A 15,191-nucleotide genomic window follows, 5' to 3' on the forward strand; every position below is an offset into this window, starting at 1 on the left:
GTTTTCGACCCAAAAATTGAAAAGGAATATTTTCATATTAATTTTAAAGAAGGAAAAGAAGAAAACATGACCATATTTCTGTTCGTGTCACTTCTTTTACATCTCCCTCTCCCATCACCTCAAGCACTTTTAAAAATCATAATCTAGAGATTTGCCTAAACTATTTGGAAGCGTCACTGTAAAGAAGGCAGTTTATTGTACATAAGTATACCATATAAGGGACCCAATCATACCAGAGGCGCTGCACCCCAATCTTGCATTTACTCCACTGGGAGTTCTGCATGTGCATTTCCTGGCAAGCTGAAGCTTCAGGAGATAATAGTTATATGAAAGAGCGAGAAATTAAAAAAATCTGAATCTTAGCTGTTCTTGTTCAAGTAAGAAAGCTATGGGAATAAAGACACAAAGTCTCTCAGCATATTTTCATCAGCAATGAGCCTGTTTTCTGGGAAAGGTTAGATGCAGACTGAGCTGGGTGTAATATTTGCTAGAATTTGATGAAATCCTGTATATTTAAACTTCAGTGAAAAGAGCAGGAAATTTTATTGGAATATTTTTCTTTAGTGTCAGCCAGCTTAATTTGAATGTGAAATAAGAGATTAGTTTAGCCCCTTTTCCAATAGGCAAATCTGCAAATAAATTCAGAATTTGCTAATGGATTTATTTAAAGTGATTTGACAAATGATTTATACACATTCCACTCTGATTGCTCAGGACCTCGTCACCACACTCATTTCCCTATGAGTATTTGCTATTCATAATTTGCTACTTCTTCTGTGTGATGGTTCACCTGAGTCAATGCTATTGTGTCTGTTCCTGGGATGGTTGCCTTCAAATTCAAAACTGCTTTCCAGATGGCTGCAGGAACTTTTCTGGAGAAAAGTCTCTTTAAAATATGTATTTATATGAGTGTTTCTTATACTTTCTCACTCCAGAGATGTTCTTTTCTAAGAAAAACTCACACGTACAAATATTTCAGAAAATGTTTAAAAAGGGCCAAACATTTTTCATAAATGTTGAATTAGTCTCAAATGTTTAGGCTGTGGCTGAAGTATGTGGTTGGCAGCGCTACTGTTGACTGATAGCTCTTCAGAACTACTATCCACCTACACCAAACTTGGTAGAGAGGAGGATCCTCGCTAGATCTGATGCCACCGGCAGGTTTATTACTATAATTTTAAATGTTGGGTTTAGGTAATCTTTAGGCATTGTTGATGTTATCACTGAAAGTTTAATCCATCCTGTACACCAAACTGGTTGTTGGTGGCAAGGAGCACACACGCCTGATGTGGAGGGTGTGGAGGGTTGGCATCAGCTGGTCAGAAAACTGGGGGATAGAATTGCTGACTTGGGTGTACACAAGCCTGATTCATATGGCTTGATTTGTTTGTGTGTGTGTGTGTGTGTGTGTCAGGCGGAGGCCGGGGGAAAAGGGAGGAGTCTCTGTAAGACTTATTACTTTTAAAGTGATATTATGAAGTTGTTGTCATGAAATTTCGTCATCATAGGAAACCTCTTTCTATGTGTATCCATCCGGTTGGACAGGACCTCCAGAAGGTACTCACTAGGCTGAGGACAACGGGGACACTTAACTTTAAAAGTGTGTTTCCGAGTTGGGAAACCAGTTTGGCGAAGTTGGTGTTAAGGAGAATGGGGGTTAGGAGTGGAAAGTTATTGAAGGTCAACAAAGAGACAGATGACAAAACCAAAAAGTTCTAAAATAAATCACAGGGGGAAGACCCACAGGACATTTGGGCAAGAGGAAGGAAGGGGATGAACTGGCCAAGGCCAGGTTATGTGAGCTGGAGGAGAATGCTCTGTTTTTGTGCATATAAGTGATGCATTGCAACAGAAGGATGTTGGATGACCCCAAGTGATTCTGATACAGGCTCATAGAATGGCCTGGTGTGTTGAGGAAACTGAGGCAGGGAATTGCGGATAGGGTTTACAATTTTTATTCCATTATCTGTATTTCAGAGTGATTAATTAAGGAGCAATAGTGTGTTAGAATCCTGTGAAAAGTGTCTCCGTATTATAATCTACACGTACTACATGGCCCCTGGAAGAGGTAAACACCTCTGGGTATATTTCTGGGAGAGGACATGTTAAAGCACATTCTGAGCTTCAAAGACTTCCCAGTTGACATGTTGGATGAGCCCCAACTTGTAACGCCAACAGGTTGAAGTTGTCAGCAGGCAGGCTTAAACCTTTGAACCTTAGTGCATGAGCCTTGACTGTGTGAACATGTGATAATGCGTCTTAAGCCAGGGTTGTAGCAGACTTCTCAATCTCTAAATGGTTGAGGTGCCAGTAGAGGGTGACAGAGCACCACACCATCCAGGCACGGGTTGTATATTTCCCCTCGCTGAGGAAGCCCAAGCCAAGCTTCAGAGACTTCCCAGCTGATACCCCAGCTAGGGTGACCAGACAGCAAGTGTGAAAAATCGGGGCAGGGGGTGAGGGGTAATAGGCACCTAGATACGACAAAGCTCCAAATATGGGGACTGTCCCGATAAAATCGGGACATCTGGTCACCCTAATCCCAGCTGCCCAAAAATGACACTTTAAAAGGTTGTCTGGGGCAACTGCATGCAGCCTGGAGCAGCCCTGGGAAATACTACTTGGCACTGAAAAGACTGGGGTAGAGAATCTAATGGGACCAGAGCTGAGAGAGATGCTGCAGATCTCTGTGTCTGGAGAGACCTTTTTGATCGGTGCAGAAACCATAGAATCTGCTGAGTGTGGAGATGGAACGACAGCCACTTCCATGAGGAAGGCTGGGGTCCAACCTGCTCCTCCTCCTTCCTGCCCACCATTGGAAGGATGTGGGAGAACTTCAGTGGGGGATATTTACACAGTTTTCCTCTCTTTTAAGAAATGGGAGCTGGGATTCCCCACAGGCATTGGCTGCTCTTTATGATACAGGTGATATTGTCAAAAAGCTCAACTGAATTCTCTACTCAGCATGGCCCCTTTTTTAATTCAAGGTCTGCTGGCATGAATGGGAATAGTTTCTCTCTCGCACAGAAGAGGTTGGGGGCAGTTAGACTTTTTCAGAAGAATTCAGTATTGTTCCTGGATAGTAACTGACTGATGTATTCCCCCTGTCATAAGTATAAAGGGAAGGGTAACACCTTTCTGTATACAGAACTGTAAAATCCCTCCTGGCCAGAGGCAAAACCCTTTCACCTGTAAAGGGTTAAGAAGCTAGGATAACCTTGCTGGCACCTGACCAAAATGTCCAACGAGGAGATAAGTTACTTTCAAAGCTGGAGTGGGGGGGAACAAAGGGTCTGTCTGTCTGTCTGTGTGATGCTTTTGCCGGGAACAGATCAGGAACGCTCTTCAGAACTCCTGTAAAAAGTTAGGAAGCAATCTAGCTAGAAATGCATTAGATTTCCTTTTGTTTAAATGGCTGGTAAATAAGTTGCGCTGAATGGAATGTATATTTTTGTAACTTAAGGTTTTGCCTAGAGGGATTCTCTATATTTTGAATCTGATGACCCTGTAATGTATTTACCATCCTGATTTTACAGAGGTGATTCTTTTACTGTTTCTTTCATTAAAATTCTTCTTTTAAGATCCTGATTGCTTTTTCATTGTTCTTAAGATCCAAGGGTTTGGGTCTGTGTTCACCTATGCAAATTGGTGAGGATTTTTATCAAGCCTTCCCCAGGAAAGCTTGGGGGGATATTTTGGGGGGAAGACCTCTCCAAGTGGGCTCTTTCCCTGTTTGTACCTTGAGGAAGTTTTTAACTTAAGCTGGTAAGAATAAGCTTAGAGGGTCTTTCATGAAGGTCCCCACATCTGTACCCTAGAGTTCAGAGTGGGGAAGGAAGCTTGACACCCCCAAACTGGGGGCTGCATTTTAGAGGTGACAGAGAAGCTGTGATATTCCTCATTCGAATGCCCTATTCCCGCTCTCATTACTCACATGTAATTTTGTTTGTGGTGTGCACTCAAGAATGAATTTTGTCTGTGCTGCGCTCACACAAAAATGATGGAACCGAATGTGTGTGTGGGACACACAAATGATGAGCATTCATGGAAGCCCACACTTAATGGGCGGGGTGGTGCTTGTAAATGTATTGTGGGGAGGTGGTATGTGAAGTCACACAAACCTGATGGATGGAGTTATGAGCAAGCTAATGAAATGGTAACTTAACTGGTGTGTGTTTGAGGGTGTATACTGTCTTGATTGGTGCCCTCTTCTCCCCCCGGCACCCCCCTCCCCAGCAGTAGTTTGGCCTCTTCCAGCACATCTACTCCACGAAACATCCACAACAAGAAGTTATCTGCTCAGGGAAAACAACCAAGGAAAAAGTAGCAGAGGAAAAAGAGGCAGAGATCAGGTGTGGTGCACGGTTTGTTACAGTGGAAAGACTAATTATCACTCCATACCTCCTTTTTTCCTATGGAAGTACAGTGAACTTGCACACTGATTCATCCGTGTATCTAAGTATGTTCCCAACTGGAAGCATGAACACCAGTAGGATGGGTCACATACTATAAGTCACGTGCATAAGTACTTTCTGGACTTGGGGTTTTAAGGCTGAACAATAATAGAGTGTTTGGTTGGATTTTTTTTAACCAAATCACTACCACTCTGTTGCCATTTTGTATAAAATAAAATTTATTCCAATTATTCTACGATAAAATATAAATAAGAGCAATAAATAATAGACTGATATAAATATCCTGTTACAAATATCATAAAATGATCTGAAACTATTTCCACAATGCACAAATAGAATAAATAGTCGCAACAGCTTTTAAAATTCCACTGCATCTCATTGTAAATCATGTCTAAAATGTTCATGGATTTCAGTTAGTCCTTCTAAAAAGGTTGGTATTTTTAATTTCTAAACTTCTTTGTGACTTCGTTCTGTAGTTGAAAACTGCGTAATTCCACTTGGATTCTCTTGCCAGCGCTGATGCTGAACTGCTTGTCTGCTAGAGGAAATAACTGGTATCTCTTCACCTTCATCCTGGTGAGCTGAAGGTTCGTCCTTCCGTCCTGGTAAAAGAGTCCCACTTTCCATCATTACAACCAAACCTGTCTCCAGATGCCCAGCTGGCTGATGAGTCTACGTTGGAATCTCTGAATGGAACTTCCGCCTCAGGGAGCTGGTTTGGAAGCTGTTCCAGTTCACATGTGTTATGCTGTTATACAGTGGTTATACTGCATGTTACAGTTCAGAGGTGAGATTGGATCAGAGAAGAGATCATAGAAATATAGAGCAAACACAATGTCAACAATGTTTAAGGTCCAACCCTTTCTTTTAAAATTCTTAATTGTCTTGTAACTTTTTTGCATCGATATCCTTCATTTTGCATTTTAAACCTGAGTAAATGAACAGAATATTATCACATAAAATGAAATTTGTGCAGTTGGAATTTCATGAGAGTGAATGTACGGCGTAATATGTCAAGCACTATGGAGTGTTAGACGTCACTGTGGGAAGAACCTGCAGAGAGGAGGGATTCCACTGCATCCGTCTGTCTTCACCTCAGGAGTTGCAGCATCCGGAGCTGAAATGAAATTGGAAATAGTCTAACACAAAGGGAAAAAATATAATTTTCATTGAATTGATCTCAAGAAATTAAATGAAAATATCTTTTCCGCACGTAAGCGCGCAAGTCTTTTAGTATTTTCATATTTTTTTAAAAAGTCTCTAGGAAGCTTCTCAAACCTTGGAATACTAGAAGTAGTTCTCATGAGGACAGATTAATTAATAGTAGAAACACAGTATGTATGTCGAAGTCAGAGTACTTTGGTCATCAGATAATGATACTTCCTTCCCTCCCACACCACAAAGTGCTGATGAGGTGCCGAAGGATTCCACATATGTGTACTTCGTTGCATGGTCTGCCAATTCCCTACTGCACAACGGTACTGATATGTGAGAGATTATGAAGATGTGCAAAAATAAACAATAGTAGAAACACCAAAAAGTAAATCCATGTCACTGAAAATCCATTTCCAGGACAGGACAGGAAGAGCCTAAAGCTGCTGCCATGGAAATCAGTTGCGATTTGGCCACTGATCCTATAGAAGAAAGATCAGGCCCTATATAAGCTGAGTTATAAAATATCCGTTATCTCTGTTCAGCTGTATAAATTACCTTAATGTGAATTCATTTACTCCAGGGAAAAGTTTTGTACTGTACCTTAGTTACTCAGCCTTCGAGTGAGTTTGTCAACCAGCACAAAACATCTGGGTATTTCCACGCGAATGATCTCCCAGGCACACAGGCTGTATTGCTTTTCTTTCAGGAAAGCATCTATCCCCTGAAAGTATTTTTTCACTCTCCGACTGGTGATCCGGAGGTCCTGACTTTCCGGGTTGGTTAAGCCCTTCTCTGTCTGTGCTCTCAAACATGCCTCCAGCCGCTGAATTTGCTGGTAAAAGCCATTTTGGAACCTGACTATGAAAGCCCCATCCCAAGCACTTTGGGTGAGGTTTTTGCTAAAGATGTTGAAGATCTCTTGGAGGATCTCTTGAATTGCCATCTTGGCATTCTCCTTCTGGGACACTGGGAGTTGGAGGACATCCTGGGTGGGTTTGAAAGCTGCCCTTTCATTTATGCATTGTGAGGGGAGATTTCCGCTCACTTTCTCCAGAAGCTCCAAGCTCTCTTTGTTCACTTTGTTCTGCTGGAAGTGAAGCATGGTACAGAGCTGAGATGAGATTTCAGTGGAGAAGAGCAGTATGAGGCAAATGTGCAGCAAACATCATGCCGATGTCTTCCACTTCTTTTCTTTGTGTGGAACCTTGAGCCTGGAGTTTGTTGAGGGTCCTATGTAGACTGCTGTGTCTTTCCTTCATGTCTCTGATTTTAAATAATTTGCTGCAGAATTTTTGTTTCATCATTTTCTGGTTTTTTTTAAAGGTTTTTCCCTCCTGGAGGCTTCAGTCTTTTTCTTTCTGTATAATTCACTGCTTTCTAGATTCTTTTACCACATTTCCTCCTTTTTGTATTGTTGTGAAAGTGACCAAACCACTTTCACTTATGCTGGATCCACAGACATACAGGCTTTTCATGATGCATTAATTTAAAGATCTAATTTAAAAAGATCATCCACACTTCAGAAGTGGTAATGAGAAGACCGCCAATTCATCAAACCCGACACTTTTCTCATTCATCACTTCCTACATTTGACAGACAAAACTAGTTTAGGTATATTTAAAGTTTTGAGGCCTGGAGGAAGTGGGAGGAAAGGGTTGGCCTCAGGGGAGCTGGAACAGTTTGTGTAGTGGGGCTGTTGAGAGCCATTGAACCAAACTGTAAACCGTGAATATGAAGGAAACCACTTCAAGCCAGGGGGTATGGCAGCACCTGTGTTAGGCCTCCCAAAAATAATGGTAAATTTCAACTTCAGTCATGCAACCTGAAAAGCACACTTAATATGTAGACACCAGAAAATATCGGTGTCTTCCTTCTAGGAAAACACAGGAGACAGAGAGTGAGCTCTGAGAGAATGGAATCTTTTTTCATTTTTTGTTTACTTCCAGATCTCAATGTATATACTGAAGCTGAGCAATCGATGCAGTTAGACGGTGTGAACATGTTGTCCTATTAGTCACTCTGAGTAGCTGACAGTGGTGAAAAATGGAGGGTAATTCGTAAAACAGGATGAGCAATTAGTTACAGATACTAGACAGGTACCCACATGGATGATTGTGATTTCCAGTGCGGCCAGAAGGAGGTTATGAAGAGAAGTCCTGATTTGTATTTTTAAGAGGCATGTCCCTCGGTATAGTCATTCGAAGAATTTTTTAAAAATCAAAATCAGTGTTCACCGTTTTTGCTAGTTCCTTCTCTTAACTTTTTTGTTTTCTCCTTGGAGTGGGCAGGGAAATTCTTCTGCTTTGTTTTAGCCTCTTTGTTTCCTGTGGTCACATTTCATTTTCTGGTTCTCTTCCCCTAGCACAGACTGTTGTGCTGGATTTTGCCATTGTGGCAGGAAAATGTGTTTTCATCCAAAAAGTAAACTCTTTTCACTGAAATCAGAAAGGAAGAATCACATGAAGAAACCATGAAAACATTTCTGTGCATATTAATTTGGTTAGAGTCTCCCAAGGCTTCCTGCACTTTGATAAGAACTATCAGAGTCTTGCATCAGCTACATGAAAGTTTCTGAATAGTGCAGAGAAAGCAGACTTACCAGAGCCCCCAGATTGCCATGCACTACGCTCTCCATTCTCGCATTACTTTCCATGGGTGTTGGGGATGTTTATCCCACACGAGGGTGAAGTCCAGAGAAGATGTTGAGGAGAGAGGGAAATAAGTACTGTAGTATGAATACTGGGAGAGGATAAGGTAACAAAGTAATCACAGGGTAATGTGGAGCAGGGGAGCCAAATCATCTTTTTCAGTAAATCTATACGGTGACAGCAATTTAGGGGCACTGAAATACTTGTTGTTGTGTGGCTGCTGAAAGCCATTGAACAAAACTGTAAACCCTGTATATGATGGAGACCATGCATTTACTTGCTAACATTATGTGATGCTGCTCAACCCCAGCACCCCTACTTTCATCTTCCCTGCAGCAAGTAGGCAAAGAACCAGTCTATTATTTGAGAAAACTTGGTTACAAGGACCTCAGAGCCTGCTGCAGAGGATCCATGCAGGGGTAGAGCCCTCTGCTTATGCCTCTTCCCTGTGCCACATGGAAGTGTGTGTGGGGTGAATTGAAGTGCCGTGGAGTCAGAAGCTTTTGCACCCAGTTCCCTCTAGGGGTGTTCTCCATACAGTTATGACCCATGTGTGGGGCCTGGAATGAGCAGACGCGCATTGAGCTGGGGCAGTGCTACTACAGGTCTGGTGGGTGTATCTCTCCATGTCAGCTGCACAAAAAGGACACCTACAGAGAGTGTCTGAGGCAACTGCAGTCTGAAGGAAGCCCTGGTTTCATGGCTGGAATGGAACCTCGCTGACAGGGACCGGAACGGGGCTCTGAGTGGGCCCAACAACTGATGCAGAAACTCAGTAGCTCTGTGTGAAAAGACCTAGTGTTCTGTGTAGAAGCCACAGGCTCATCTGCTTCTATGATGAAGGCTGGGGACAAACCTGTGAGTATCCCCTCCTGCCTGCCAGCGGAGGGATAAAAGTGAGCTGAAGTGGGGATGTATTATTAGCATGTTCCTCCCTTTTTATCCCCCTGTGGTTGGCTTTCCCACAGGAAGGCCTGAAATCTTAGATGATACATGTCATCAAATGGCTTCTTCAATAGATGAATGGATTTTTTCCACATAGCACAGCTTATAAACAATATGATGGGATGAATGTCAGGAGGTTCCCCACTGCACTCCATGAGGAACAAAGCAGTTAGAGTCTGAAGAGTTTGAATGCCTCCAAGTGCTATATGACGGCCATGTTCCATCAGAGGGGGGGGGATAAATTATGGGGGTGGTGATTTTGTCATCCTTGACCTTTTCATGCAGTCTAATTTTGCTCTTATTATTCTCAGATGATTGTGTTGTATCAATATAACCTTTGGCTCCAACTACATGAAGGAATGAATGAAAGGAGAAAGATTTGGGCAGGAAAGAACTTGGACAGCTGATGGCTACAGCTCTTGGAAAAAACTGCACCACAAGAAAGGAGAGGCATTTGTTTTAAGAGTTAACTCCTTGTACATGCCTCTAAACCAGCAGGTGCCAAACTGAGTTTCCTGAATCAGTGGTAGTACATGGAGTACTGGGGGATGGTCTTCAGAGAACTGGTGGATCCCATGTTCCTTTAAAGACCGCTAAAATTATATAAATGTGTTTCTAGTACTACCTTTCTTTGTAAGCATTTGGTGTACCTGCCACACAAATGTTACCTGATCCTGAATGGGAGGGGAAAGGATCAATTTTTGTAAGATGAGGCCCACATAATGAGATGTTTGAGAACCCCTCAGCTGTAGAGAACAGAGGGCAAAAGCTTTTGCAATGCTGCCATCTGTTGACTGTGAAGAATTTAGTCTCCTATTAGAGACACCATAGTTTGGACTGTGTTACAAAAGGGATTTAAAATGGGACATACCTTCCTGGTTTTTTTCCCAAAGGCAGTTTTTCCCCAATCAGTGTAAAAATTCACACACACTTTGTTTTTTTACTATTTGAACATTTAATGTAGTGGTTGTTTGACTTCTTCAAAAACTTTTAAATAAGAAATCTCCAGATTTAGAGTGTGACTTAAATTAATGCTAGACAATGATGGGACTGAGTAATAGTATTTTTGAAGAGCTATCTACATACCCAAACTTGGCAACGAGATCCTTACAAGATTTGGTCCAATGGATGGTTTTTGTTTTTGTTTTTTGCTTTCGGGTAATTTTTAACTATTGGGTTTAGGGTAATTTTTAGTCATTCACAGCTCAACTGAAATTTTGATGCACTGTGCTCCTTCAGCTGGTGGTTATTGGTGCAACATGCAGTCCCTAAGCACACACGCTTGTTTTGGGAGCACCCAGGGGAGAGCAAAGGGAAGCAGCAGCAGATGCTTACAAGCCTGAATGACAGGAGGGGTTAGGTATGTACAAGCTTGATAGTGTTTGTGAGCCAAGTGTACCCAAACCTGAGTGGCGGAGGGGGAAAATTAGACCCACATAAGCCTCCCTGATGGTGGTGGTAGGGGAGATACGGAGTCTGCGCACATGGAAACCTGACAGTTCGCACACATCTCATTGGGGAGGAAGGGGACAAGCAACTTTGTACCACGACAGCCTGAAGTCTTCCCCTTAGAATGCCTGTGTCTCCATCCTCCCTTTCATTACATCACAATGAGCTACTGCTCCAAACACTTGCAACTACAAATGTTGTGGGTGAAAATGATCTGTTAACTGGCAGAAACACAAAAGCTGCGGAGTTGAGGTTGTGGTGTGTGGTGTGTGGTCTGTTGGAGTGGTCAAACTAGTTACCCTCGCTTTGTTTCTTATGGAGTCACTGCTGAATCAGGGTTTATGTTCACAATGTACTTGAGCATGTTCTCAAGTTTAACTACTTATGTCAAAGGAAAGCTCGTGTACTTAAAGTTAGGCAAAAGTTTACAAGTCCTTTGCTGAACTGGAGTCTTAAGGGAAAACAAGAGAAGATTTTTATTGGGTCTCTGTATTTTAAAAAAAATCTAATTAGTACAAATCACTACTGCTGTAGGTTGCTATTTTGTAGAAATAAATATTTATTTATAAATATTATAAAACCTCTGAAAAAATAAATAAAAGCAATACATTCATATTGTGAATAAATATAAATGGATCAACATAAAAACACTTTTACAAATCCAGTAAAATGATCTGAAAATCTTTTCACAGTGCAGGAAAAGAATATATATTTGCACTAGTTTAAAATTTCAGAGTGCCTAATTATAAGTGACCTAGAAACTGGGATATTCTTCTTTCTTTGTTATCCTTGCCACAAAATACACCTCCAGAAGTTTCCCTTGCTTATGAGTCCATGTCAGGATCTTTCCATGCGACTGTCGTTCCAGGCAGCTTGTGAGGGTATTTTGCATGAGATGCAGGCAGAGGTGAAAGTAAGGCGGTCCAGTCCGAAATACTGGCACTAGCCGGTACACGTTGCCATACCAGATCGGCTTCCTGAGGCTGGCCATTTAAAGCGTTTTGGGCTCCTGGCAGCGGCCAGAGCCCAAGGCCCTTTAAATTGCCGCCAGAGCCCTGCTGCCAGAGCCGCTGAGTAGCGGAGGCAGCTCAGGCCATGATTTAAAGGGCCCTTTAAATCCCCACCGAAGCCCCTGGCCACCGCTGCTACACCGGGGGCTCTGGCAGGGGGCTCGGACAGCGATTTAAAGATTTAAAGAGCCTGGGGTTCCAGCCGATGCGGGCCCTTTAAATCTCCACTAGAGCCCCAAGCCCTGGGGTAGCGGAGGCAGCCGAGAGCCCCTGGGGCTCTTTCGTCGATTGAAAGGGCCCGGGGCTCCACTGCGGTAGCGGCGGATGGAGCCCTAGGCCCTTTAAATCACCCCGAGCTCCAGTACACCCAGCCGCCTCTGCAGCTGGTAGCCCGGGATTTAAAGACGTGGGATTTAAAGGCTGGGCCTCTTCCGGTTGAGGCCACGCCTCTTCCGGTTCAGGCCCAACCCCCTGCTCAGGACTGTGGCACACTGGTAAGTCCTTTAAGTTACTTTCACCCCTGGATGTAGGAAATCTGTTGGAGGATCTCGTGGATGGCCACTTTGACAGTCTCTTTCTGGGTTTCTCTGGGCTATTTTCAGCAAAATCTTCTCATGTGAATAAATCAGTCTGGTAATGGCAAGGAGGCCATAAATAGTGCAGTTGAAGTTTGGCAGTTTGCTTAATTCAAGATGGACTGATAGGAGTCTCGAAAGCTGCTGATTCGAGAATCAATTTAGAGAGGAAGGACTCCAGTGGAGGTGCAGTTTCATTCAGCTGTTTTCATAGCATCATTACTGGAAGCATCACGTGCTGGAATGAAAAAGGGGAATGGTTCAAAGATGGAGAGATTCAAATGCCAAATAGAGGCCATCTTTTTCTAACCAGATGTCAAATCCTAAATCCTGAGCCTTAGTGCACTTGTCATCAAAATTTGTTGTTACTAAAGCTGTTGAATTTAGTGGTAAACGAAAGAAAAGCAGAATAAGAACCCCCAGCCATCCCTATTTGCAAAATGAGCTGATGGGATAGAAGAGTGTGAACACAGACCCCCCGTTTTCTGGTGTCCTAACTGGAACGTTGTCTAACGAGGCAGTTGTTGAAAGGGGGCTTCTCACTGTTCTTTTCTATTTGGCATAGTTAGTTATCACTGAACAATATTTTGTCTTTAGTTAGCAGTTATGATATATTTGTCTATTTTTCGTATAGAATGTTGTGTGTGGTAGAGAAGCAGTAAATTATATGCTACTCTGAAAAGATTTGAGCACGCGTTTGAAATAGCTGTATGCATAAAATTACTGTGGGAGAAAGATTGGGCCCGACGTATTAGGAGTTATAACCCTATCAGCCATCTTTCACCAGCTGTTTTATTCAAATAATATTATTTGAGTTTTTCTAGGAAAAAAGAAAAGATGGTACCTTCATTTTCAAGTCTCTTGGTGAGTTTGTCGAGCATAAGGAAACATCTGGATATTTCCACACGGATGATCTCCCAGGCACACCGGCTGTATTGCTTTTCTTTCAGGAAATCCTCTATTGTCTGGAAGTATCTCTTCATTTTGAGGCTGGTGAGCAGGAGGTTCTCATTTCCTGGGTAGGTTACCTCCTTTTCCATCTCAGCACTCAAACACGTCTCCAGCTTCTCAATCTGCTGGTGAAGTCCATTTTGGAATTCCTTTATGGAAGTCCCATTCCAGGCAGCTTGGGTGAGATTGTTGTTAAAGATATGGAAGAGCTCTTGGAGGATCTGCTGGATGGCTACCTTGGCATTTTCTTGGTGGGACAGTCGGAGCTTGAGGATATCTCTGGCCTTGAAAGCTGTCCTTTCATTTAGACATTGGAAGGGAAAGTTGCCACCCATTTTCTCCAGACGCTTTAAACTCTCGCTGTTCATTCTGGTTTGTAGAACATGCAGCCTGTTACAGTCCAGACATGAGATTTCACTGGAGAAGAGCAGCACGAGGCAAAATTGCAGCAAAGTCCTGCTGATCATGATGATGTCTTAGATTCCCTGTGTTTGTGTAGAACTTGAGCAACTGATGTCTGTTCAAGGTCTTCTGTAAACTTTTGTGTTTTCGACCCCTGTCTCTGAATTTAAGCATTCTGTCGGAAAAGATTTTTCTTTCATCACTTTCTACTTTTCAGGGTTTTTTCTGCTTGAGGTTTTTACTTTTGGTTTCCTTCTTTTTAGTTAGTGGAAGCGAACAAGTCGTTAGAAGAACCAAATCACCGTTGGTAACTACTTTAATATTACTGAACCCCAACATTTCTTTCCTTCGGTCCCCCCTGCCCTCTTAGATAACGAAAATGTAAAGGGTAAGAAGAATATGATGATGAACAGTGTCATCCAGTTACAGGTTAGAGTAGGGACCTGTCTGTCTGCTCCCAAGTTCCTGTAGTTAGCACTGCTAGGCAGGTCTGAATGTCTGTCACATCAGCAAGACTATCCATGCTTTTAAGTGATAACAATGAATTTTGGCACATGGGGGGAACTACTGCAGAGCTTCTTTTTGCTAGACTCTGCAAATAACAGCAGTGAAGTGATGTGTAAAGCTGCTGTTCCTTCACTTTGCCAGCAGGTGGAAAACTTTCCCTTTCTGGTGTGGCACTCAAAATCAGAAAAGCCTGCTATGCTCTGGCTGTCTCATTCCTTCCTTCCAGCCTTTGAGAGGGAGTAATACTATAGGGACCTCTTAATATTTGATAAGCCTGGAAAGAATTCCTGTGGGAGATTGGGGCCAGAGAAGTCTCTATTAATCTCTTGCAATTTCCTGGCCATTTGAAATATGAGAGATGAAAAACCATGTGTGTAGGCCAATACCAGAGGATGGACAGAGAGCACTGAGAAACTGTGAGGTTTACTTAAGAGCCTGATACCAGTTGTGAAAAGCCCAAGGAACAGGTACAGTTGAAGGGTGTGAACATGCTGTCTTCTCGGGCACTTCTGAGTAGTTCCCAGTGATGTGGTGTAGTGACATGGAAGGGAGTTGTCCAAAAAGATTGTGTGGCTGGTAACAAATATGCTAGAGTGACTGACATAAATGAATGTCACTTTCAGATGTGTTTCCCTTTTCACCATTCAAGCTTTATTGTTTTTTCAATATGCATTTCACTGAGCTTGGACGTTGAAATTCAAGTGGTCTGATGAGTGAAGTTTGCAGCCTTCTTTTCACAGAAGTTTCACAGTTTCACTTTCTGTTTTTCATACCATAGCAGTAGGCTGTCATGTTGGAGTTTCCATCAGTGAAGGGGAATGGTTTTCAACCCAAAAATTGAAAAGGAATGTTTTCATATTAATTTTAAAGAAGGAAAAGAAAAAAACATGACCATATTTCTGTTCGTGTCACTTCTTTTACATCTCCCTCTCCCATCACCTCGAGCACTTTTTAAAATCATAACCTAGAGTTTTGCCTAAACGATTCGGAAATGTCACTTTAAAGAATGCAGTTTATTGTACATAAGTATACCATATAAGGGACCCAATCATACCAGAGGCACTGCACCCCAATCTTGCATTTACTCCACTGGGAGTTCTGCGTGTGCATTTCCTGGCAAGTTGAAGCTTCAGG

The 15,191-nt window shown here is 42.5% G+C and overlaps 1 protein-coding gene and 1 pseudogene across 1 annotated transcript; both read right to left on the bottom strand.

Moving 5' to 3' along the window:
- Positions 1–6,171: 6,171 nt before the first annotated feature.
- LOC141987982 (interferon beta-like) lies at positions 6,172–8,189 on the bottom strand (annotated as a pseudogene).
- A 4,202-nt stretch (positions 8,190–12,391) lies between these two features.
- LOC141987983 (interferon beta-like) lies at positions 12,392–13,615 on the bottom strand. Its single transcript, XM_074953809.1, has 2 exons — positions 13,042–13,615; positions 12,392–12,435 (listed from the first exon to the last, which is right to left on the bottom strand). The coding sequence occupies exons 1-2, from the start codon at positions 13,613–13,615 to the stop codon at positions 12,392–12,394; spliced, it is 618 nt and encodes a 205-aa protein (XP_074809910.1).
- Positions 13,616–15,191: the final 1,576 nt, after the last annotated feature.

This window comes from Natator depressus, chromosome 5, assembly GCF_965152275.1.
Source record: "Natator depressus isolate rNatDep1 chromosome 5, rNatDep2.hap1, whole genome shotgun sequence".
Taxonomy (NCBI): Eukaryota; Metazoa; Chordata; order Testudines; family Cheloniidae; genus Natator; species Natator depressus.

Excerpts from the sequence above, each read along its gene's own strand:
- LOC141987983 (XM_074953809.1), bottom strand. The coding sequence starts at position 13,615 with ATGATCAGCAGGACTTTGCTGCAATTTTGCCTCGTGCTGCTCTTCTCC. Across the intron at positions 12,436-13,041 it reads CAAGAGACTTGAAAATGAAG|CACGTGATGCTTCCAGTAAT; the intron begins GTACCATCTTTT and ends TTTTCATTCCAG.